This window comes from Heteronotia binoei, chromosome 20 (assembly GCF_032191835.1).
Source record: "Heteronotia binoei isolate CCM8104 ecotype False Entrance Well chromosome 20, APGP_CSIRO_Hbin_v1, whole genome shotgun sequence".
Lineage (NCBI taxonomy): Eukaryota > Metazoa > Chordata > Lepidosauria > Squamata > Gekkonidae > Heteronotia > Heteronotia binoei.
In genome coordinates, this window is record NC_083242.1 from 1,883,140 (window position 1) to 1,906,590 (window position 23,451).

Here is a 23,451-nt window from a genome sequence, read left to right on the forward strand (position 1 = left end):
TGTCAAAATAGGAGATAAATGTGTAAGATAATCCTTTCTATTGTGGGAAGTTAACTGAGACAAGGGGTGGCCAAATTGCTTGAAGCAAGAGCCACAGAGAATAAACTTCAGATGTTTGAGAGCCACACGACATGAACGTCAGATGTTTGAGACCTGCAAGGAAGGAAGGAAACAGATGAGGGAGGGAGGGAGTGGTGGAAGGAAAACAAATTCAACTTTAAATGCATTTTCCAAGCTGCTTGCTGGCTTGGCTTGGAGAAGTGATTTAAAGAGGCTTTGTGCATTAGAATTCCAAAGATTTGCAGATGCCAGAAGGGGAAGGGGGAAGAAGCTTGGGTGAGCCCTTTCCAAGGGGAATCTACGTCTCCCATGCCTGGCTGATGTCTGAACTGTGTGTTTCACTGTCAGGCTGGAGGGACAATGAGGACGAAGACACCCCTTTGGTCTACCTCCTCCTGGCCACACGCTGTCGGACCGGCCACTGTGAGGAATTCTGGGTGTACAAAGGGAGCCATTCGGAGCATGCCGCCTTCTTGCCACCGGGATTCCAGGAGGGCGCCTCCCTGGTGCACGTCTCGGTGCTGGTACAGGATCAGCTGGGAGCGACTGTGGTAGCCCTCAACAGGTAAAGGGAGTTCCTTCTTTCTTGATAAAAGGCAGGAGAACCATAGGGAATGTGTGAAGCTGTCCTGCACCAAACTGGTCCATTGCAGTCAATTTCATCCACTCATACTGGCAGCATCTCTCCCAAGATCTCAGGCGGGGGTCTTTCACATCACCCTCTAGCTCAGTGGTGGCCAAACTTGTTTAATGTAAGAGCCACAGAGAATAAACGTCAGATGTTTGCGAGCTGCAAGACATGAACGTCAGATGTTCGAGGAAGGAAGGAAGGAAAATGGAAGGGGGGGGAGAGGAAGAGAGAGATGGAAAGAAAGCAACTTTAACCGGCTGACTTGTTTTGGAGAAGTGATTTATTATTATTATTAAATTTTATTTGTATCCCGCCCTCCCCGCCTAGGCAGACTCAGGGCGGCTAACTACATTCAATAAAACATTATACAGTATACAATAATTAAAAAACATTAAAATTATACATAATTAGATACATATCTTAAGACTAAACCAGCTTATATAATTTATAACTTAACAGCAGCAGAGATGTTCCGGGCGCTATTTATCCATTTACATATTTATAAATGGCAAGAATCACTGTAGAGTTACTTTGTTGGATCATCCGTTCGGCCATCCTTCGTCAGCAGTCTCGGAAGGCCTGCCTAAAGAGGATGGTCTTGCAGGCCCTGCGGAATTGGTCTAGGCTCCGCAGGTCCCGCACCTCCTCCGGGAGCTGATTCCACAGGCACGGGGCTGCCACGGAGAAGGCCCGTGCCCGAGTGCCCTGTAATTTCGCCTCCCTAGGCCCAGGGACAGTCAGCTTGTTCTTCCCTGCTGACCTCAGTGCTCTTTGGGGCTCGTATGGGGAGAGACGGTCCTTCAGGTAGGCAGGTCCTCGACCATTTAAAGAGAGAAACGCCTTCTCCAAGCCAGCCAATGGGGCAGTGGGGGCTTTGAGAGCCACACAGTATGTATGAAAGCCACAGTTTGGCCACCCCTGCTAGCTCAAAGGTGTTGAATTCATTTGTTACAAGGTCCAGATGTGACATAAATGTCACTTTGTTGGGCTGGGCCACATGTGCATAGAATGTAATGCCAGGAACCAGGGATGTGAACTATATAAAGGACACAGGCAAACCCAATGGACAATATTATTTCTTACTCAAAATACAAACAAAAGAAATTGATTCCTAGCGGTGAAAGCAAGTGATTTACTGGGGAATTCACAAAAGCCCCAACAAATGTATTTAATCATATGCGAGACTAGGTTTTTCCCTAAGGGATACCATAAAAGGGGGAGTACATTACATTCCCATACATACCAGTTCCTTGCAGGCTGGGTAAGAGCCCAGGATGAGCCAAAAACTGCCCCCGGGCCTTAGGATTGACACTTCTGGACTAGCTGATCTTTTTAACTGGAGATACCAGAGATTGAATCTGGAACCTTCTACAACAGCCACGGCCTCTCCCCATAAGGAGTTTTTCAAAGGTCTGTAGGAGGTTCCAAAAATCCCAGTGCGTCGTTGGCACTCGTTAACTCTACTCCAGGGAACTTTGACCCTTGAAAGCTTATAGCCCACAATATCGTATTGGTCTCTAAGGTGCTAGTGTACTTGAATTTATCTTTTCTACTGCAGACCAGCACGGCTACATAATCAAAGACTCTGTAGGGCTGACTTCGCAGGGCTATTTGGCCATTCATAGTGAAGCATGCAGAAGCAAATGTGTTTCCTACATTTGCTGTTGTTAACTTTGCACTGCCGTACTCCTCTTTCTCACTAAAGAATACATGCTGCTCTGTCACTTTAGCTTGTTGCATATATTTTTGGTGACAGTTAATGCAGTTGTAATGCTGCATTCTGTCCATAGATGGCAGTATAGAGTTCATTACACCTTCACGTTGGCAGTAACACTGAAGCAATCGATGACATCGTCATTTCTAGTCCTCACAATTCTCAAGATATGTTTGAAAGTATAAGATTCATGCTTGGTGAATTCTGGAGTCCTGTTCATATGTCCATCAGGACTTGTGCTCTGTCTCCATGACTAGACACATCCCGTTTACGTCCCAGTTTGGTGTAGTGGTTAAGTGTGCGGACTCTTATCTGGGAGAACTGGGTTTGATTCCCCACTTCTCCACTTGCACCTGCTGGCATGGCCTTGGGTCAGCCATAGCTCTGGCAGAGGTTGTCCTTGAAAGGGCAGCTGCTGTGAGAGCCCTCTCCAGCCCCACCCACCTCACAGGGTGTCTGTTGTGGGGGAGGAAGGTAAAGGAGATTGTGAGCCGCTCTGAGACTCTTCAGAGTGGAGGGCGGGATATAAATCCAATATCTTCATCTACCTCACAGGGTGTCTGTTGTGGGGGAGAAAGGTAAAGGAGATTGCGAGCCGCTCTGAGACTCTTCGGAGTGGAGGGCGGGATATAAATCCAATATCTTCTTCTTCTTCTTCCTCTTCTTTTGGAGTGTTCTCATGCCCCAAGATTAAAAATGAATTCTTCACTCTTCCCTGCGCCTCCTTGAAGACGTTTTCCATATTTATCCAGATCTACAACTCCCCTGAGATATTACATGATTCTGGGCGGTAGGAAGAAGATCTGTACAGTCTGAAATGAAAGCCTGTTCTTGGGTTGTAAATCACAGAAGATCCCTGCAGCTGCGCTAACCCATCCTGTCCGTTTTCTCTGGCGATCAGCAGCTGCACCGTGATAAATGGACTGCAGTCAGAGACAGATTGGAAACACAACCTTGAGCCATTTATCGAGTCCCTTTGTCTTTAAATGCACAACACGGTATCCCTCGTTCCTCTTGGCTCTGGGAATTACTTTTTTGGAGAGAGCGGGGAATATGAGTTCAGAGAGTAGATAAGAATTGGGCAGGCAGACAAAGAGTCTGTAAGCACGGAGTTTGTATGCAAAGAGAGTTTGGCTGGTGCGTGGGTCATGCAAGAACCTTAGAAAACAGCTTGTGACCAAGGGCACCATAGCTGGACTGCTTCTACATTTTTAAGGATCCCAAGAGATCATCTAAGTTAGCGTAAAACAATGCAGAATTGTAGTGGATCTATGCCCTGGAATCAGAGGTGGCCTTCAGAGGTGGTGGAGAGCCAGTTCGGTGTAGTGGTTAAGCGTGCGGACTCTTATCTGGGAGAACTGGGTTTTGATTCCCCACTCCTCCACTTGCACCTGCTGGAATGGTCTTGGGTCAGCCACAGCTCTCAGAGTTGTCTTTATTTATTTATTTGTTTGTTTGTTTCGATTTATATCCCGCCCTACCCCACCGAAGCAGGCTCAGGGCGGCTCACAACACAAAATCCTAACAATAAAATCAAGAATTAAAATACATTAATAATTTACACAATAAAAATAAACACGTACTATCATGTCAGCGTACTATCCTACAGTCTTCCTTAAAATTCAGATATTCAGATGCCGGTCAGTTGTATGCCAACTGGAAGAGGGCTGTCTTACAGGCCCTGCGGAACTGCCCAAGGTTCTGCAGGGCCCTCACCTCTTCCAGCAGCTGGTTCCACCAACAGGGGGCTGTGATCGAAAAAGCCCTGTCCCTAGTTGACTTCAGATGGGCCTCCTTTGGCCCGGGGATTGTAAGGAGATTCTGAGAACCCGATCTCAGTACTCTCTGGGTAAAGGGCAGCTTCTGTCAGAGCTCTCTCAGCCCCTCCCACCTCACAGGATGTCTGTTGTGGGGGGTGGGGAGGTAAAGGAGATTGTGACCGCTTTGAGACCGAGATTCAGAGTGAAGGGTGGGATATAAATCCAATATCTTTTTCTTCTTCCTTCTTTCTTCTTCTTTGTCGTTGTCTCTGAGGTGCTACTGTACTCACATTGAGAGCCAGTCTGGTGTAGTGATTAGAAGCAGTGGACTCTCATCTAGAGAGCTGGAGAGCCGGGTGTGATTTCCCACTCCTCCTCCACATGCAACCAGCTGGGTGACCTTGGATCAGTCACAGTTTTCTCAGAGCATTTCTCTCAAAACTCTCTCAGCCCCACTTGCCTCACAGGGTGTCTGTGGTGAAGAAGGGAAGTTGATTGTAAATCACTCTGAGACACCTTCAGGTAGTGAAGGATGGGGTATAAAAAACAACTCTTCTTCTTCTCTCAAGACATTGACTGTCTTCCAAGGCACTCTTGACTGGACCCCTTCAGAATGTAGGCAGGGAGTGTTGTGTGGTCAAATGGTTCAAAGCTAACCTCCCCTGCCAACCCCACCTTCCTGCACTTAGAAACGTAGCTTTTCAAGAATATGGCCTCTATCATACCTTGTTTTCTATGGGCAGGGATTTTAATACGACACTGAACAGGCTCTTTTTCAGCATGGAAAAGCATGGTGTAGTGGTTAAGAGTAGCAGACCCTAATCTGGAGAGCCGGGTTTGGGTCCCCACTCCTCCTACTCATGCAGCCAGCCTTGGACCGGTCAGTTACTCCAGAGGTGTTCTCTCAAGAGCAATTCTCTGTTGTGGGGAGAGGAAGGGAAGGTGATTGTAAGCTGCTCTGAGACTCCTTAAGGTAGAGAAAAGCAAGGTATAATGGCCTATTATTCTTCTCTTCTAGGCTTGGCTGGGGGAGAGCCAGGGTGGAGGGTGACCTTGGGCCAGCACAGTTTGCTCAGAGCTCTCTCAGCCCCACCTGCCTCACAGGGTGTCTGTTGTGGGGAGGTGAAGGAAAAGGAGATTGTAAGCTGCTCTGAGACTCCTTCATGTAGTGATGGGTGGGGCATAAAACCAACTCCTTTTCTTCTTTGCGGGGGGGGGGGGGGACACCCAAACCCATGAGCAAAAATACTGAATTAGGGGAGGTGCTAGATTAGAGCACCTGCTTGGCTTGCAGAAGGTCCCTGGTTCAATCCCCAGCTTCTCCAGCTGAAAGGACCAGGCAGTGAATAATGTGGAAGACTTCAACCTGAGACCCTGGAGAGCCACTGCCAATCTGCGTTTGATGGACCCAGGGAGGGCGTCTGATTCAGTGGAAGGTCGTTTCCTACGTTCCCTTCTTCTTCTCCTTTCCCAGCACGATGGCCATCACCCTGCCCAGCACGCCCGATGGATTCCACAGCCTCCCGCAGTGGTTGTACAACCAGACCGACGTGGTTCTCCAGGGCTTGGTCAAGCAGAACGACCCTCAGCAGGTCATTGAGTATTCGCTGGCTCTCATCACCATCTTGAATGAGGTATGTAAGGCAAGCTCAGGGGTGGGTCAGGGAATGAATGGAAGAAAGTTCTTTGGCACACAGGGGCGACGCTACAGGAACACACCTTTCCACCTCTATCACACAGCAGGGGCCTAGAAGGGCCTTCTACTGGCTGCCACCACTCTGGTCCAGAGCACTCAGCCCAGAGCACTCAGCCACCCCTGTCTTCCTTATTAGTAAATAACCCTTAACTGTAACCAGTGTTCCCTCTAAGCTGAGATAGCGTGAGCTGGCTCACAGATTTTTAGCTTCCAGCTCACACAATTTTTGTCTCAGCTCAGGAAGGATGGCCCCAGAGCACACTAATTTGTGCAGTAGCTCACAACTCTCATGCCAGTAGCTCACAAAGCAGAATTTTTGCTCACTTTACAGCTTAGAGGGAACATTGACTGTAACCAAGAAGACACGAGGACCCAAGCAGTATAACAACAACAACGGTTTGTTTACAGTGCTCAAATAATAAGTGGGTAAAAACAGTGAGATATATATATACAGTAAAGGTGGATGCAAATAAACAGAAGCCCTGACGCAACTAACCCGAAATTCCCTGCTCTGATACCAAACTCACCCCCTTGGGTAAGGGATCTCTCCTGCAGCCTCTCCAGAGAGAACACCCCCTATCCGCGCTTGGCCCTTTTATGCTCTCCTCCCAGGTCCCACCCTTCTCTGGGCTAGTTTCCCTCCAAAACCTTGCCACCCAATCAGGGGGACAGAGGGGATCCTGGGAAATGTAGGCTTTCTGTAGTAACTCCTAGGCAGGCTTCTCTGGAGCCTGTAGGCCTCACTAGGCCCAGGATCATGACAACCTCTCTCTCCCCTGCTGGGCCACAGAACTGCTGGGACTTGAAGGTGTCACTGGATTACAGTTTTAATCTATGGTAACTTTATTTAGAGAACTCAGTTCAGTTCTTCCTTACCTTTTTGTCAGAGCAAGTAACACAGGAGTTAAACACCACTAAGGATTTAAAGAGTGCTTGCTAAATTGAAATAATCTTTCATATGGACATGCATATATGCAGCTAGTTTGAGTGATGTTCAACAATGATCAGTAGAAGAAAGGAAGCCCGTTTGAAAACTACAAGGGATAGGGCCTTCTCCGTAATGGCCCCTTCCTGGTGGAACCAGCTGCCAGAAGAGGTAAGGGCCCTGCGGGACCTTGCTCAATTCCGCAGGGCCTGTAAGACAGTCCTCTTCCAGCTGGCCCACAACTAACCGGCACTGAAACTTGAACTGAGTGTAGCTGTAAGATCGCTGTATGGTTTTAATGTTTTAAGTATATAACCGTGAGAAATGTTTAGATTTTAACTAAATTGTGAAAAGTTTAAATTTTTATGCTTAATTTTATACTCTTATGTTAGTTTTTATATGTTGTAAGCCGCCCTGAGCCACCTGGTGGGAAGGGCAGGATATAAATTACAAATAAATAAATAAATAAATAAATAAACTCCACACTTCTTGGAAAGAGTAGCCTTGCTGGATCTGGTCCAGCATCCCGTTTCCAACAGCAGGTGGTCATTTTTTTATCCCTCCCCCTGTCCCCAACTGCAGTACGAGCGCACCCTGCCTTCGGAAGCCAGAGCCGAGGACGAAGAAGACTTCCGTGCCAAGATGCGGAGGAACATCACAGAAACTCTGAACGGCATGAAGGTGAACACGGTGGATGACATTCGGCAGATCACGGCGGCTCTGGCACAGTGCACGGTAGGTGGTCTCAGGACGACAGAGAGAGCTGGCGGTAGGAAAACAGAGCTCCGACGGGGTTGTTTTGTACAAATCCTCTTCCATTTTCTCCCCCTGGCTTTTGCGACCCGTCCGTTTTGGGTCCCAGGAGAACCATGGAACCACAGAGCTGTTTGGCACTTGTTTCTCCTTGTTTTGTGCAGACGCCAGGTTGCCCTTGTCTGGGTTACGAATAGGGTTGCCAATACCCAGGTGGGGGCAGGGGATCCCCCGGTTTGGAGACCCTCCCCCCGTTTCAGGGTCGTCAGAAAGCGGGGGAGAGGGGAGGGAAATGTCTGCTGGGAACTCTATTATTCCCTATGGAGGTTTATTCCCATAGAAAATCATGGAGAATTGATCAGTGGGTATCTGGGGCTCGGGGGGGGCCTGTTTTTTGGGGCACCAAATCTTCCGTATAGCATCTAGTGCCTCTCCCCAAAATATCCCCCAAGTTTCAAAAAGATTGGACCAGGGGGTCCAATTCTATGAGCCCCAAAAGAAGGTGCCCCTATTCTTCATTATTTCCTATGGAAGGAAGGAATTGAAAAGGTGTGCCGTCCCTTTAAATGTGATGGCCAGAACTCCCTTTGGAGTTCAATTATGCTTGTCACAGCCTTGATCTTGGCTCCACCCCTAATGTCTCCTGGCTCAATTCAAGAAATATCTGGGGACTTTGGGGGTGGAGCCAGGAGACTTTGGGGGTGGAGCCAGGAGACATTAGGGGTGGAGCCAAGATCAAGGCTGTGACAAGCATCATTGAACTCCAAAGGGAGTTCTGGCCATCACATTTAAAGGGACGGCACACCTTTTCAATTCCTTCCTTCCATAGGAAATAATGAAGAATAGGGGCCCCGTCTTTTGGGGCTCATAGAAGTGGACCCCCTGGTCCAAACTTTTTGAAACTTGGGGGGTATTTTGGGGAGAGTTATTAGATGCTATACTAAAAATTTGGTGCCTCTACCCCAAAAAACAGCCCCCCCAGAGCCCCAGATACCCGCTGATCAATTCTCCATGATTTTCTATGGGAATAAATCTCCATAGGGAATAACAGAGTTCCCAGCAGACATTTCCCTCCCCTCCTCCCGCTTTCTGATGACCCTGAAGCGGGGGGAGGGTCTCCAAACCGGGGGATCCCCTGCCCCCACCTGGGGATTGGCAACCCTACATCCAATAGAGGACATTCCCACAATGCCACATTTTATGCATTGTTGGTAGCTATGTCCACTAATTTAAGATTATTGGAAGCAAATCATAGCAACCCCCACCCCCCAAACTGCAAACATAACACTACCTTGCACCATTACCTCTGGGAAAATGGTCACAATTAACCACTAAAAAAAAACCCAATAAAAAATAAGCTCTCAAAAAAGAGTTAATTTCTGTTTTATTATCTATAGCAAATAAGGTAATTGCTGCAAAGCGGTTAGACAGAAATCCACCCACCACTCAACAATGGTTAATAAAAATATGAGATTACTTTATCCATTCAAAAATGGCTTATGCAAGCTCCAATTTATCTCTCGAGAGTTATGAATCAAAAGTTGTGGCAGTATGGTATCCAGTGCCAGCATATTTGACACAACGTGATATCCTTCCAACAAATTCTTCGTATTTCAATATGATTTATTTGTAGTGAATGCTGCCTTCATGAATTGACACCGAGTGCTGTTAACATTAAAGACATTCCAATATTGTATTATTGGTTGATTACGGTTGGACAAAAAGTTGGGAAAATGATAAAATGTCAATTTTAAAAAATAGAGGATGTTCCCCAGGCCGCTTGCGCATAGTCCTCAGCGCCTGAGCCAGAGAACTTTCTGAGCTCCCCCTCTTCATCACACTGAAATAAAGACATGAACTGTGATCTGGCAGGACTACAGCGGCAGAAGCAATTTCTCCCACGCCTGATTCTCATGTCTCCCCCACCTTTTGTACCTTCTGCTCTGTATGCCTTGCCAATTTCTTATTTGGGGATACTGTCTACAGGGTGGCAGCTTGCCATTCCCGATTACAGCTGACGGAGTTATTTAATAAGCAAAATGAGAACGATGCCTGATTTCTCTAGGCCTGACGCACAGAACCGTGTCTCTGTCTTGCTTCTGGAGCATCCTGGAGGTTTGGAAGCTGTCTTGCCATCTGTGAGGAAGCAAGACTCGGTTTTATGCCAGGCACCTCTCTCTGGGGGTGGCAGTTCCAGGGACGGCGCAAGCAGCCCTCTGGAGATGGCAGTGGGGTTAAGCGTCACCCAGGTGTTCCCGGGTCTCCACAGGTGTTCTCCTTGTCACACACCCCTTTCCCCCTATACGGATTTCGAACACATCTTATTATTGTGAGCTTCTGGAAGCAAATGCTTGGTGGTGGTACTGAAAAAGCGACAGGCTAAAATATTCTAGCTGACCCTGAAAGAGTTTTGTTGGGCTGCTGAAGAACTTGACTGGAAGGACTGACCTTGAATTTTGGATACTGAATTTGCATTCTGAATCCTCGAATTTGGAATACCGTGTACAATTCTGGTCACTGCGCCTCAAAAAAGATATTATAGCATTGGGAAAAGTCCAGAAAAGGGCAACTAGAATGATTGAAGGGAAGGGTTGGAATACTTTCCCTATGAAGAAAGGTTTAAAACGCTTGGGGCTCTTTAGCTTGGAGAAACATCAGCTGAGGGGTGACATGATAGAGGTTTACAAGATCGTGATAGGGATAGAGAAGGCAGAGAAAGAAGTCCTTTTCTCCCTTTCTCACAATACAAGAACTCGTGGACATTCAATGAAATTGTTGAGCAGTCGGGTTAGAACGGATAAAAGGAAGAATTTTTTCACCCAAAGGGTGATTAACACTTGGAATTCACTGCCACAGGATGTGGCGGCTACAAGCATAGACCTGTTCAACGGGATTGGATAAACATCTGGAGCAGAGGTCCATCAGTGGCTATTAGCCACAGGGTATAGATGGAACTCTCTGACTGGGGCAGTGATGCTCTCGGTGCTGGGGGTGGGGCACAGTGGGAGGGCTTCTGGTGTCCCAGCCCCACTGATAGACCTTCTGATGGCACCTGGGTTTTTTTGGCTACTGTGTGACACAGAGTGGGATAAGCCATTGGCCTGATCCAACATGGCTTCTCTTGTGTTCTTATGGGTTCCCAGGTGGCTAACAAAGAGTTCGTGTGCCGCGCTTGTTTGACGGACACCCTGAAGAAGCTGGAGAGCATGCTGATCATCCTTCAGGGGGAGACCCTCCAAGGGACCATGACCCCCACCTCCATCGCAGACAACATCCTCAGCATCATGGGTCAGTCCGACAGCCCTGCTGTGCCTGTAGAAACAGAGAGGAACGTGGGACTGAATGACTTGTATACTGGGGGGAGGGGCGTGGAAGGGCTCCTTTACCTGGCCATATGGCAACCAGATGCTGCCCTCCTGAACGCACAAATATACAAGAGAGCCAGTGTGGTGTGGTGGTTAAGTGCTTGGACTCTTATCTGGGTGAACCAGGTTTGATTCCCCACTCCTCCACTTGCAGCTGCTGGAATGGCCTTGGGTCAGCCAGAGCTCTCTTATCTGGGAGAACCGGGTTGGATTCCCCACTCCTCCACTTGCACCTGCTGGAATGGCCTTGGGTCAGCCAGAGCTCTCTTATCTGGGAGAACCGGGTTTGATTCCCCTCTCCTCCTCTTGCACCTGCTGGAATGGCCTTGGGTCAGCCAGAGCTCTCTTATCTGGGAGAACCGGCTTTGATTCCCCACTCCTCCACTTGCAGTTGCTGGAATGGCCTTGGGTCAGCCAGAGCTCTCTTATCTGGGAGAACCGGGTTTGATTCCCCACTCCTCCACTTGCACCTGCTGGAATGGTCTTGGGTCAGCCAGAGCTCTCTTATCTGGGAGAACCAGGCTTGATTCCCCACTCCTCCACTTGCAGCTGCTGGAATAGCCTTGGGTCAGCCATAGCTCTCTTATCTGGGAGAACCAGGTTTGATTCTCCACTCCTCCACTTGCAGCTGCTGGAATGGCCTTGGGTCAGCCAGAGCTCTCTTATCTGGGGAACCGGGTTTGATTCCTCCTCCTCCACTTGCAGCTGCTGGAATGGCCTTGGGTCAGCCAGAGCTCTCTTATCTGGGAGAACCGGGTTTGATTCCTCCTCCTCCACTTGCAGCTGCTGGAATGGCCTTGGGTCAGCCAGAGCTCTCTTATCTGGGAGAACCGGGTTTGATTCCCCACTCTTCCACTTGCAGCTGCTGGAATGGCCTTGGGTCAACCAGAGCTCTTGTGGGAGTTGTCTTTGAAAGGGCAGCTGCTGTGAGCCCCCTCAGCCCCACCCACTTCACAGGATGTGTGTTGTGGGGGGAGAAGATACGGGAGATTGTAAGCCACTCTGAGTCTCTGGTTCAGGGAGGAGGGTGGGGTGTAAATCTGCAATTCTTCTTCTTCCTATTGTGTGAGATGGAGTCATTTAGTAGAAAAAGAGGTGCCAGAGCTCATTAGCAGAACTCGCTTGCATCTACCACACACCCTTGCCATCACCGGAAGGTGTCCTAAATTATATCAGCTCAGCATCTACCTTGCAATGCTTCTTGAATTAGAATTGTCATCATAAAACCTTCCTCCCATCATACTTTTAAAATTACTTTATCCTCTGTAGCCACAGTGGCATGAAGATTTCCATCTCTCTGCTTTTTACGTTTTAGTTATTTTCCCATTTTTTTTGTGGGGGGGGAAATATTTGAAAGTTTGTCAGATCTTTGATTTCAGCAAAATTCTCACAGGGGGGTTTGAACAATGGAACCCAGAAGCACGTATTTGGCAGGTGTGGGGGGGTAAGAAAGAGCATAATAAAATTGAGAGGTTCTGGAGTTCCGCTTCTGTGAGCTCCTGCCCAAAATGAAGCCTTTGTGTGAGTTCTTCTTTCTGCATGACAGATCAGTGTGGGGGGTGGGGCTTAACATATAGATAAACTGGAATGGGTCCAGAGGAGGCCAGCAAAGATGGTGAGGGGTCTGGAGACCAAGTCCAATGAAGAAAGGCTGAAGGAGCTGGAGATGTTTAGCCTGGAGAGGAGGTGGCTGAGAGGTGATAGGATCACCATCTTCAAGTGCTTGAAGGGCTGTCATGTAGGGTGGCCAATGGTAGCTCTCCAGATGTTTTTTGCCTACAACTCCCATCAGCCCCAGCCAGCATGGCTGATGGCTGGGGCTGATGGGAGTTGTAGGCAAAAACATCTGGAGAGCTACCGTTGGCCACCCCTGCTATAGAAGATGGTGTGGGATTGCTTTTTGTGGCCCCAGAAGGTAGGACCAGAACCAACAGGTTGAAATTAAATCAGAAGAGTTTCCGGCTCAACATTAGGAAGAACTTCCTGACCGTTAGAGCGATTCCTCAGTGGAACAGGTTTCCTCCTCGGGAGGTGGTGGGCTCTCCTTCTTTGGAGGTTTTGAAACAGAGGCTAGATGGTCATCTGACAGCAATGAAGATCCTGTGAATTTAGGGGGAGGTGTTTGTGAGTTTAGAGCGGTTCCTCAGTGGAACAGGCTTCCTTGGGAGGTGGTGGGCTCTCCTTCCTTGGAGGTTTTGAAGCAGAGGCTAGATGGTCATCTGACAGCAATGAAGATCCTGTGAATTTAGGGGGAGGTGTTTGTGAGTTTAAAGTGGTTCCTCAGTGGAACAGGCTTCCTTGGGAGGTGGTGGGCTCTCCTTCCTTGGAGGTTTTGAAACAGAGGCTAGATGGCCATCTGACAGCAATGAAGATCCTGCGAATTCAGGGGGAGGCGTTTGTGAGTTTCCTGCATTGTGCAGGGGTTGGGCTAGATGACCCTGGAGATCTCTTCCAACTCTAGGATTCTGTGGTTCTAACCCGTTGCCCAATTGCATCAGGATGCCTGATCTTTCCTCCTTCCTCTGTAGGGGACTTGATCCACCTGGTCAACACAGTTCCGCAGCCGTCGAAGTCGCAGGGACTGAACAGCGGCCCCAACGCCATGCAGGTGGCTTCTAAGGCCTACGCCCTCTCCACCGACCTGATGCGCATCCTGATGAAGTCCCGGGTGCTCAACGAGGAGCCGCTGGAGCTGGCGGGCAGCGACATCACGGCGAAGGGCAAGCGTTCGGACCCCTTCAGCCTGCTCTGCTACTGGGACAGCCCCAGCTGCAGGTTCTCCATCCCTCGGGCCTTCAACGCCACCTTCTCCGACCTGAGGGATGTGGTCCAGGTCATGATCCGGGTGGACTACAACCCTTTCCCTTTCGGCTACATCCCAAACTACACCGTCTCCTCCGAGGTGGCTTCCATGGAGTTCCAGAACAACAACGGCACCGAAATTCCCGTCGGGAGCCTGGGTCCGGAGAAGGCCATCACCGTGATGGTGTCTGACCTGGCAGCCAAAAACATCACCGCGGGGACAGTGACGGTGGAGGAAAGGAAATGGGTGAACGTGGTGCTCACGACGGAGAATAGCAACAGAGACGTGGGGCTGTACTTCCAAGTCACCTTCAGCGTCATAAATGGTAGGTGAACTGTGGATTCCCAGGTGTGTTAGCTGCATGTGAGAAACTGTCAGGCAAGTGCAGAAGGGGTGGAATTTGCAGTTTGCAGGGTTGGAATTCTACCAGGAGCTCCTTTGCATATTAGGCCACACACCCCTGATGTAGCCAATCCTCCAAGAGCTTAGAGGACTCTTAGTCAGGGGTGGAATTCTAGCAAGGAGCTCCTTTGCATATTAGGCCACACACCCCTGATGTAGCCAATCCTCTAAGAGCTTAGAGGACTCTTAGTCAGGGGTGGAATTCTAGCAAGGAGCTCCTTTGCATATTAGGCCACACACCCCTCATGTAGCCAATCCTCCAAGAGTTTACAGGACTCTTAGTCAGGGGTGGAATTCTAGCAAGGAGCTCCTTTGCATATTAGGCCACACACCCCTCATGTAGCCAATCCTCCAAGAGCTTACAGGACTCTTAGTCAGGGGTGGAATTCTAGCAAGGAGCTCCTTTGCATATTAGGCCACACACCCCTGATGTAGCCAATCCTCTAAGAGCTTAGAGGACTCTTAGTCAGGGGTGGAATTCTAGCAAGGAGCTCCTTTGCATATTAGGCCACACACCCCTCATGTAGCCAATCCTCCAAGAGCTTACAGGACTCTTAGTCAGGGGTGGAATTCTAGCAAGGAGCTCCTTTGCATATTAGGCCACACACCCCTGATGTAGCCAATCCTCCAAGAGCTTACAGGACTCTTAGTCAGGGGTGGAATTCTAGCAAGGAGCTCCTTTGCATATCCGGCCACACACCCCTGATGTAGCCAATCCTTCAAGAGCTTACAGGACTCTTAGTCAGGGGTGGAATTCTAGCAAGGAGCTCCTTTGCATATTAGGCCACACACCCCTGATGTAGCCAATCCTCCAAGAGCTCGCAGGGCTCTTTTTTTGGCCTAATATGCAAAGGAGCTCCTGCTAGAATTCCACCCCTGCCAGTTTGTGTTTAACATATGCATCTACGGCAGTTTGGTGTAGTGGTTAAGTGTGCAGACTCTAATCTGGGAGAACTGGATTTGATTTCCCACTCCTCCACATGCAACTTCTGGTGTGACCTTGGGTCAGCCCCAGTTCTTTCAGAGCTGTTCTCTCAAGAGTCGCTCTGGAAAGAGCTCTCTCAGCCCCACCAACCTCACAGGGTGTCCCTTGTTGGGAGAGGAAGGGAAAGGAGATTGTGAGCCACTCTGAGACTCCAACGGGATATAAATTCAATCTCCTCCTCTTCTGTTTCTCATAGTTGCATTACATCTTTGGCCTCTGATAGGGAAACCCTGTTTTATCCTCACAACAATCCAGTGTGATGGTTAGGCACACAGAGAAAGTGACCAACCCAGGAAGTTTCATGCAACAAATATTACAAGGATGTTTGGCCTTCACTCAGCAGCCACAGTATTGCGGTTTTCAGGATGCTTTCTGACGAACTAGCTGAGGCACTTCCTGGCCATTGAGAAAGCTGAAATCTGGCCACATCCCTGAATATCCTCCAGGCCCACAGTAGAGGTCAGTCACCAGCAATTGCTGTGACTTCCAGGCGCAGACACACACACACACACACAAATATATTGTTAAGAACAGAAGATAAACCATGTAGGATCAGGCCAGTGGCCCCTCCAGTCCAACACTCTGTGTCACATAAGAACATAAGAGAAGCCCTGTTGGATCAGGCCAGTGGCCCCTCCAGTCCAACACTCTGTGTCACATAAGAACATAAGAGAAGCCATGATGGATCAGGCCAATGGCCCCTCCAGTCCAACACTCTGTGTCACATAAGAACATAAGAGAAGCCATGATGGATCAGGCCAATGGCCCCTCCAGTCCAACACTCTGTGTCACATAAGAACATAAGAGAAGCCCTGTTGGATCAGGCCAGTGGCCCCTCCAGTCCAACACTCTGTGTCACATAAGAACATAAGAGAAGCCATGATGGATCAGGCCAATGGCCCCTCCAGTCCAACACTCTGTGTCACATAAGAACATAAGAGAAGCCATGATGGATCAGGCCAATGGCCCCTCCAGTCCAACACTCTGTGTCACATAAGAACATAAGAGAAGCCCTGTTGGATCAGGCCAGTGGCCCCTCCAGTCCAACACTCTGTGTCACATAAGAACATAAGAGAAGCCCTGTTGGATCAGGCCAGTGGCCCCTCCAGTCCAACGCTCTGTGTCACATAAGAACATAAGAGAAGCCCTGTTGGATCAGGCCAGTGGCCCCTCCAGTCCAACACTCTGTGTCACATAAGAGAAGCCATGTTGGATCAGGCCAATGGCCCCTCCAGTCCAACACTCCGTGTCACATAAGAACATAAGAGAAGCCATGATGGATCAGGCCAATGGCCCCTCCAGTCCAACACTCTGTGTCACATAAGAACATAAGAGAAGCCCTGTTGGATCAGGCCAATGGCCCCTCCAGTCCAACGCTCTGTGTCACATAAGAACATAAGAGAAGCCCTGTTGGATCAGGCCAATGGCCCATCCAGTCCAACACTCTGTGTCACATAAGAACATAAGAGAAGCCATGTTGGATCAGGCCAATGGCCCATCCAGTCCAACGCTCTGTGTCACATAAGAACATAAGAGAAGCCCTGTTGGATCAGGCCAATGGCCCATCCAGTCCAACGCTCTGTGTCACATAAGAACATAAGAGAAGCCATGTTGGATCAGGCCAATGGCCCATCCAGTCCAACGCTCTGTGTCACATAAGAACATAAGAGAAGCCCTGTTGGATCAGGCCAATGGCCCATCCAGTCCAACACTCTGTGTCACATAAGAACATAAGAGAAGCCATGTTGGATCAGGCCAATGGCCCATCCCGTCCAACACTGTGTCACATAAGAACATAAGAGAAGCCATGTTGGATCAGCCCAATGGCCCATCCAGTCCAACACTCTGTGTTACATAAGAACATAAGAGCCATGTTGGATCAAGTGGAGGAGTGGGGAATCCAACCCGGTTCTCCCAGATAAGAGAGCTATGGCTGACCCAAGGCCATTCCAGCAGCTACAAGTGGAGTGGGGAGTCCAACCCCGTTCTCCTAGATACGTCTGCACACTTCACCATTACACCAAACTGGCTCTAGAACAACCTTATAAAAAGTCCCTCAAAGAATCTGCATTTTAAGATTTGATGACTTGAGGATTATAACAGTAAAAAAGAATTTAAAAGATTATTACGTACTTAACTATTTAAACCACTTTTTAAAAGTCACTTTAAAATTTGTTAAAAGATTTACAGTTTGGCCTATTCACAAATATACAAGAAAAGAGAAGAATCAGCACTTCAAAGCTGACCAGAATTCTTGCTTTGCTCATCACACTAGTTGGGGGGTGGGGGGTGAAGAAGAGGAGGCTGAGGTGGAATGGATCAATTGAAACCACTGAGTGAGTTGGTGGCCGAGTGGGATTTGAGCCCACTTGAAGGTGCGCTTTGTGGTGGGTCCCCAGTCTGGTTGCATTGACAAAGACCCCTCCCCTCTCCTCGCCCCCAGACCGTTACGTGTCCCACGAGCCAGAGCCATTCATCGCCGTCTACCTCCACCGCTCCGCTCAGCCAAATGAGCACAACTGCACTGCATCCAAGAAGATACGCCTAGAGGACGTGAATCGGATGGCCGAAGGAGACCCACGGCGCTACACTTTCTTTGTCTCCCCTGTGTGAGTGAAATCTCCAGTGCAGGGCTGCGGGGTGAGGGGGGGTAGGGAGAGAAGTGGGAACTCCTGAAGTGAAAACCACACTGACCTATGACCACTGTGGAATTGGGGATACACAGGGTTGCAAAGTAAACAATACGTGGAGGCATGGTTCTTTCCTCTTGGCCTCCTTGGGGCTTTGTTTCTGCCTGTGGTGTGATGTTAAGGACATGAGGAGAAAGCCAGCACAGAGCAGAGGGGCTACTATATGCAGGTCGCAGTGAACTACAAAATTACTACCAAGTCCTATGAGGAAAGGTTGAAGGAACTGAGTGTGTTTAGCCTGGAGAGGAGACAGCTGAGAGGTGATAGGATCACCATCTTTCAAGTACTTGAAGGGCTGTCCTAGAGAGGAAGGTGTGGAATTGCTTTCTGTGGCCCTAGAAGGTAGGACCAGAACCAGTGGGTTGAAAGTAAATCAGAAGAGTTTCTGGCTCAACATTAGGAAGAACTTCTTGACCAGTAGAGCGGTTCCTCAGTGGAACAGGCTTCCTCCCTGGGAGGTGGTGGGCTCTCCTTCCTTGGAGGTTTTTCAACAGATGCTAGATGGCCATCTGACAGCAATGAAGGTCCTGTGAATTTAGGGGGAGGTGTTTGTGAGTTTCCTGCATTGTGCAGGGGGTTGGACTAGATGACACTGGAGGTCCCTTCCAACTCTATGATTCCTGACCCTTAGAGCGATTCCTCAGTGGGACAGGCTTCCTCCTGGGGAGGTGGTGGGCTCTCCTTCTTTGGAGGTTTTTCAACAGAGGCTAGATGGCCCTCTGACAGCAATGAAGAGCCTGTGAATTTAGGGGGAGGTGTTTGTGAGTTTCCTGCATTGTGCAGGGGGTTGGACTAGATGACCCTGGAGGTCCCTTCCAACTCTGATTCTACATGCAGGATGAGACCCCCACCCCCACCCCCAAAATCTGTCACCTCTAGGCACAGCCTCTGTGCTCTGCCTGCATTGAATTAGCTGATTTCACCTGGTATTCCGGGAACCACGAGCAAGATTTGAGCCCCCCCCCCCGGCTTCTCCGTATGTGCCAACCGCCCCTCCCTTCTGCCTCCTCCTTACCTCTTCGGTCTTTCCCTCCCTCAGCACAGAGGATGCTGCGAAGGACTACTACTTGAACATCACAAACCATTTCCTCTGGTCCCCGGTGGAAGTGACGCTGGGCCTCTACAGCTCTCTCTGCCAGTATTTCGACGAAGAGGAGGAGTGCTGGAAGACGGAAGGCATGGCGCCCTTGGAGGGGACCACGCCCAACCAGGCTGTGTGCTTGACCCAACACCTGACCGCGTTCGGCGCCAGCCTCTTCGTCCCGCCACACTCAGTCCAGTTCATACAGCCTGTGAGTCACAGTCGGAGTGTTCTCAAAGGGCCAGCTTCTCTGGCAGACATTGGGGTATCTTCTATGCTCGTTGCAATTTCTGTGCATTCGGCCAGCTGAGAAGACAGCAACGGGTGCAGGGAAGGCACAATAACCTTGTTAAAGGTGGTTAAAACGTTTGGGGCCCTTTAGCTTGGAGAAACGTCGACTGGGGTGACATGATAGAGGTTGACAAGATTATGCATGGGATGGAGAAAGTAGAGAGAGAAGTCCTTTTCTCCCTTTCTCACAATACAAGAACTCGTGGGCATTCAATGAAATTGCTGAGCAGTTGGGTTAGAACGGATAGAAGGAAGTCCTTCACCCAAAGGGTGATTAACACGTGGAATTCACTGCCACAGGAGGTGGTGGAGGCCACAAGCATAGCCAGCTTCAATAGGGGATTGGATAAGCATCTGGAGCAGAGGTCCATCAGTGGCTATTAGCCACAGGGTATGGATGGAACTCTCTGTCTGGGGCAGTGATGCTCTGTCTTCTTGGTGCTTGGGGGTGGGGCAGCAGTGGGAGGGCTTTAGTGTCCTGGCCGCACTGATAGACTTCCTGATGGCACCTGGGTTTTTTGGCCACTGTGTGAAACAGAATGTTGAACTGGATGGGCCACTGGCCTGATCCAACATGGCTTCTCTTATGTTCCCATATCGGGGGCACTGATGCTCTGTCTTCTTGGTGCTTGGGTGGGGGGCAAGAGTGGGAGGGCTTCTAGTGTCCTGGCTCCACTGATGGCCCCTGGGTTTTTTGGCCACTGTGAGATACAGAGTGTTGGACTAGATGGGCCACTGGCCTGATCCAACATGGCTTCTCTTATGTTCTCTTAACCTTTCCTTGTCCCTTTCTTTCGCTCAGCCTCCAGGCCCAGGGCTGAACTACATCGTTCTGTTGACCTGCGCCATCTGCCTGGTGACATACTCGGTGGCAGCCGTGATCGTGCACAAACTGGACCTCATCGACATTAACCGCGTGGGGGTGATCCCCTTCTGTGGGAAGAATGGGCTCTACAAGTACGAGATCCTTGTGAAAACAGGATGGGGCAGCGGGTCAGGTAAGTAGCCGGGGGAGCCCGATCCAATCTCTCATAAACATACATGCATTCTACAGCCACTGATTGTGAAGTTGGGCCAAATTTAATTTTGTGCATGTGTGTGTGCATACCTGGATGTCTTGGCGATTCCTGGTGACTGATCCCTACTGAGAGCAATGTTCCCGCTAAGCTGAGTTAGTGTGAGCTACCTCACAGTTTTTTAGCCTCCAGCCCATCCAGTCCAACACTCTGTGTCATACAGTGGCCAAAAAAATACCCAAGTGCCATCAGGAGGTCCACAGGTAGGGCTAGAAGCCCTCCCACTTTGCCCCCCACCAAGCACCAAGAAAACAGAGCATTACTGCCCCAGGCAGCTCCAATAAAATGCTGTGTCTAATAGCTGCTGATGGACCTCTGCTCCATATTTTTATCCAATCCCCTCCTGAAGCTGGCTATGCTTGTAGCCGCCGCCACCTTCTGTGGCAGTGAATTCCACGTGTGAATCTTCCTTTTATCCGTTCTAACCCGATTGCTCAGCAATTTCATTGAGTGCCCATGAGTTCTTGTTTTGTGAGAAAGGGAGAAAAGTACTTCTTTCTCTGCCTTCTCCATCCCATGCATTATCTTGTAAACCTCTATCATGTCACCCCGCAGTCGACGTTTCTCCTAGCTAAAGAGCCCCAAGCGTTTCAGCCTTTCTTCATAGGGAAAGTGTTCCAAACTGGAGGAGCCCTCCAGACTTTGCAGCCGGAATGCTTGCCTCCCTCCATCATTTTTACCACCATCCACACGCCATCGCCTCTGGCTCCTGATTCCGGGGCTGCCCCCGTTCCAAGTTTTATTTATTTTATTTATTTCTATTTTATTTATCCAATTTATCTCCCGCCCTCCCTTGATGGGCTCAGGGCGGCTAGCAACAGTTAAACACAACATAAAATATTCAAAACAGAATACGCAATAAAATAATTTCCACACATTTCACAGTCGGTAAAAGTCCTCAAGATGCACGTCGATGCTCTGGTTATTCGGATGGCCTGGCTTCAGTTATTTTGGTTTCAGTGGGATTGTCAGTGCTGTGGAATAACAGCCGCCTCCCCTTAACCGTTGAAAGCGAGTTTGAAGAGTTCGGCCTTACGGGCCCTGTGGAACTATGGCAGCTCCCTGGCATCTCATGGAGCTCAGTGCAAGGGAAAGTGTCCTGGATATATCAGCAGGGCAGCCGCTGTTGCCTTTGTAAAAAGGGGCAGATGCTTGTTCTGTGGGCAAGGGGATCGTCGAGGTGTGCTAGGTAGAACCGGGTCCAGCAGAACCCAACCCTGCACGTTTTCGACCACTCGGTGGAGAGGATGTCCAGGACAAACACCCCTTTCCCCTGGGACCCTGGCAGCCCGGTAGAGAGCAGAGCCACTCCTGTTTGCAGAGGAAATGAGGCTGGATCCAGCCAGCCCCATCAGCTGCCCCTCCCAAGGCCGCAGTAAGGCGATCTCTGGGTGTGGAGCGGCAGAAAAGAGAAGCCGCCTGCTTTATTGACCCTGATGCCAAATAACCCTTTCTGAACCCTGCAAGAGAAAAGGCACTTTGCAGGCCAACAAGCAGGGTTGCCATGTCTTGGTTGGGGGATTCCTGGAGATTTCTGGTGGGTTCCGGGGAAGGTGGGGTACAGAGTGAGGAAGGACCTCAGTGGAGAATAATTCCATGCCATCTGCCCTTTTCTCTGTGGGAACAGATTTCTCTCATCTGGAATTCAGTTGTAATTCCAAGAGGTCTCCAGGTTTGCAAGCCAAAGGCCCTGGATTCAGAGTTTCAGACCAATTCCTCACTAGCCTTATGTTGCTGTCACACTGCTCTTCCCCGTGGGGCTTCCATTGGATTTCACACTATCTGTCCCAGGGCTGCAACTAGCTTCTCCTTTTTCACGCGGCAAACAGAAACTGGTTTTTAGAGGTTCTTTGCGCGAAAGACGCGGAGCGAGCTGAAGCCCCGGGGCAGCTTGTGCGAAATCCCACGGAAGCTCTGTTGAGCAGAGGAGAGTGAGAGTGAGGAAAGACTAGTGGGAAATCCGTCTCAGTTTCTTAATGTTTCCAGTTCAAGGAGTCTTTCTCCTTAAGAATCTGTTATCTTCTCTCCTTCCCTCCCAGGGACAACGGCCCACGTGGGGATCACGCTGTATGGGATGGACCACAAATCTGGCCACAGGCACCTGGACAGCGAGGACGCCTTCCGCCGCAACAGCCTCGACATCTTTCAGATTGCCACCGAGCAGAGTCTGGGCACCGTCTGGAAAATCCGGATCTGGCACGACAACAAAGGTGAGGTTCGAGCAGATGCAGCCATGCTGGGCTTCCATGGAGGCCCGGTTCTGAGTGGGTTTACCCGGTGCTGGAACAGAACTTGTTCCAGAGTCAGCAGACAGGTTTGTTGCTTAGAGGATGAAGCAGGACACCGTGCCAGAAGTGTAGTCCACTGAACATAAGAACATAAGAGAAGTCATGTTGGATCAGGCCAGTGGCCCATCCAGTCCAACACTCTGTGTCACATAAGAACATAAGAGAAGCCATGTTGGAGCAGGCCAGTGGCCCCTCCAGTCCAACACTCTGTGTCACATAAGAACATAAGAGAAGCCCTGTTGGATCAGGCCAGTGGCCCATCCAGTCCAACACTCTGTGTCACATAAGAACATAAGAGAAGCCATGTTGGATCAGGCCAGTGGCCCATCCAGTCCAACACTCTGTGTCACATAAGAACATAAGAGAAGCCATGTTGGATCAGGCCAGTGGCCCATCCAGTCCAACACTCTGTGTCATATAAGAACATAAGAGAAGTCATGTTGGATCAGGCCAACGGCCCATCCAGTCCAACACTCTGTGTCAACACAGTGGCAAAAAAATTTATACATACACACACACTGTGGCTAATAGCCACTGATGGACCTCTGCTCCATATTTTTATCTAAACCCCTCTTGAAGGTGGCTATGCTTGTGGCCGCCACCACCTCCTGTGGCAGTGAATTCCACATGTTAATCACCCTTTGGGTGAAGAAGTACTTCCTTTTATCCGTTTTAACCTGTCTGCTCAGCAATTTCATCGAATGCCCACGAGTTCTTGTATTGTGAGAAAGGGAGAAAAGTACTTCTTTCTCTACTTTCTCCATACCATGCATTATCTTGTAAACCTCTATCATGTCACCCCGCAGTCAACGTTTCTCCAAGCTAAAGAGTCCCAACCTTTCTTCATAGGGAAAGTGCTCCAGCCCTTTAATCATTCTAGTTGCCCTTCTCTGGACTTTCTCCAATGCTATAATATCCTTTTTGAGGTGCG

At 49.5% G+C, this 23,451-nt stretch overlaps 1 protein-coding gene across 1 annotated transcript in view; it reads left to right on the forward strand.

Moving 5' to 3' along the window:
- The window catches only part of PKD1 (polycystin 1, transient receptor potential channel interacting), a 148,484-nt gene that overhangs the window by 95,179 nt on the left and 29,854 nt on the right, over positions 1-23,451 (forward strand). The window contains exons 19-27 of the mRNA XM_060260957.1: positions 409-625; positions 5,640-5,799; positions 7,369-7,521; positions 10,683-10,827; positions 13,433-14,032; positions 17,538-17,703; positions 18,824-19,076; positions 19,959-20,154; positions 22,272-22,442. Coding sequence (XP_060116940.1) covers positions 409-625; positions 5,640-5,799; positions 7,369-7,521; positions 10,683-10,827; positions 13,433-14,032; positions 17,538-17,703; positions 18,824-19,076; positions 19,959-20,154; positions 22,272-22,442 — 2,061 coding nt within the window. The remainder of the gene's footprint in view (positions 1-408; positions 626-5,639; positions 5,800-7,368; positions 7,522-10,682; positions 10,828-13,432; positions 14,033-17,537; positions 17,704-18,823; positions 19,077-19,958; positions 20,155-22,271; positions 22,443-23,451) is intronic.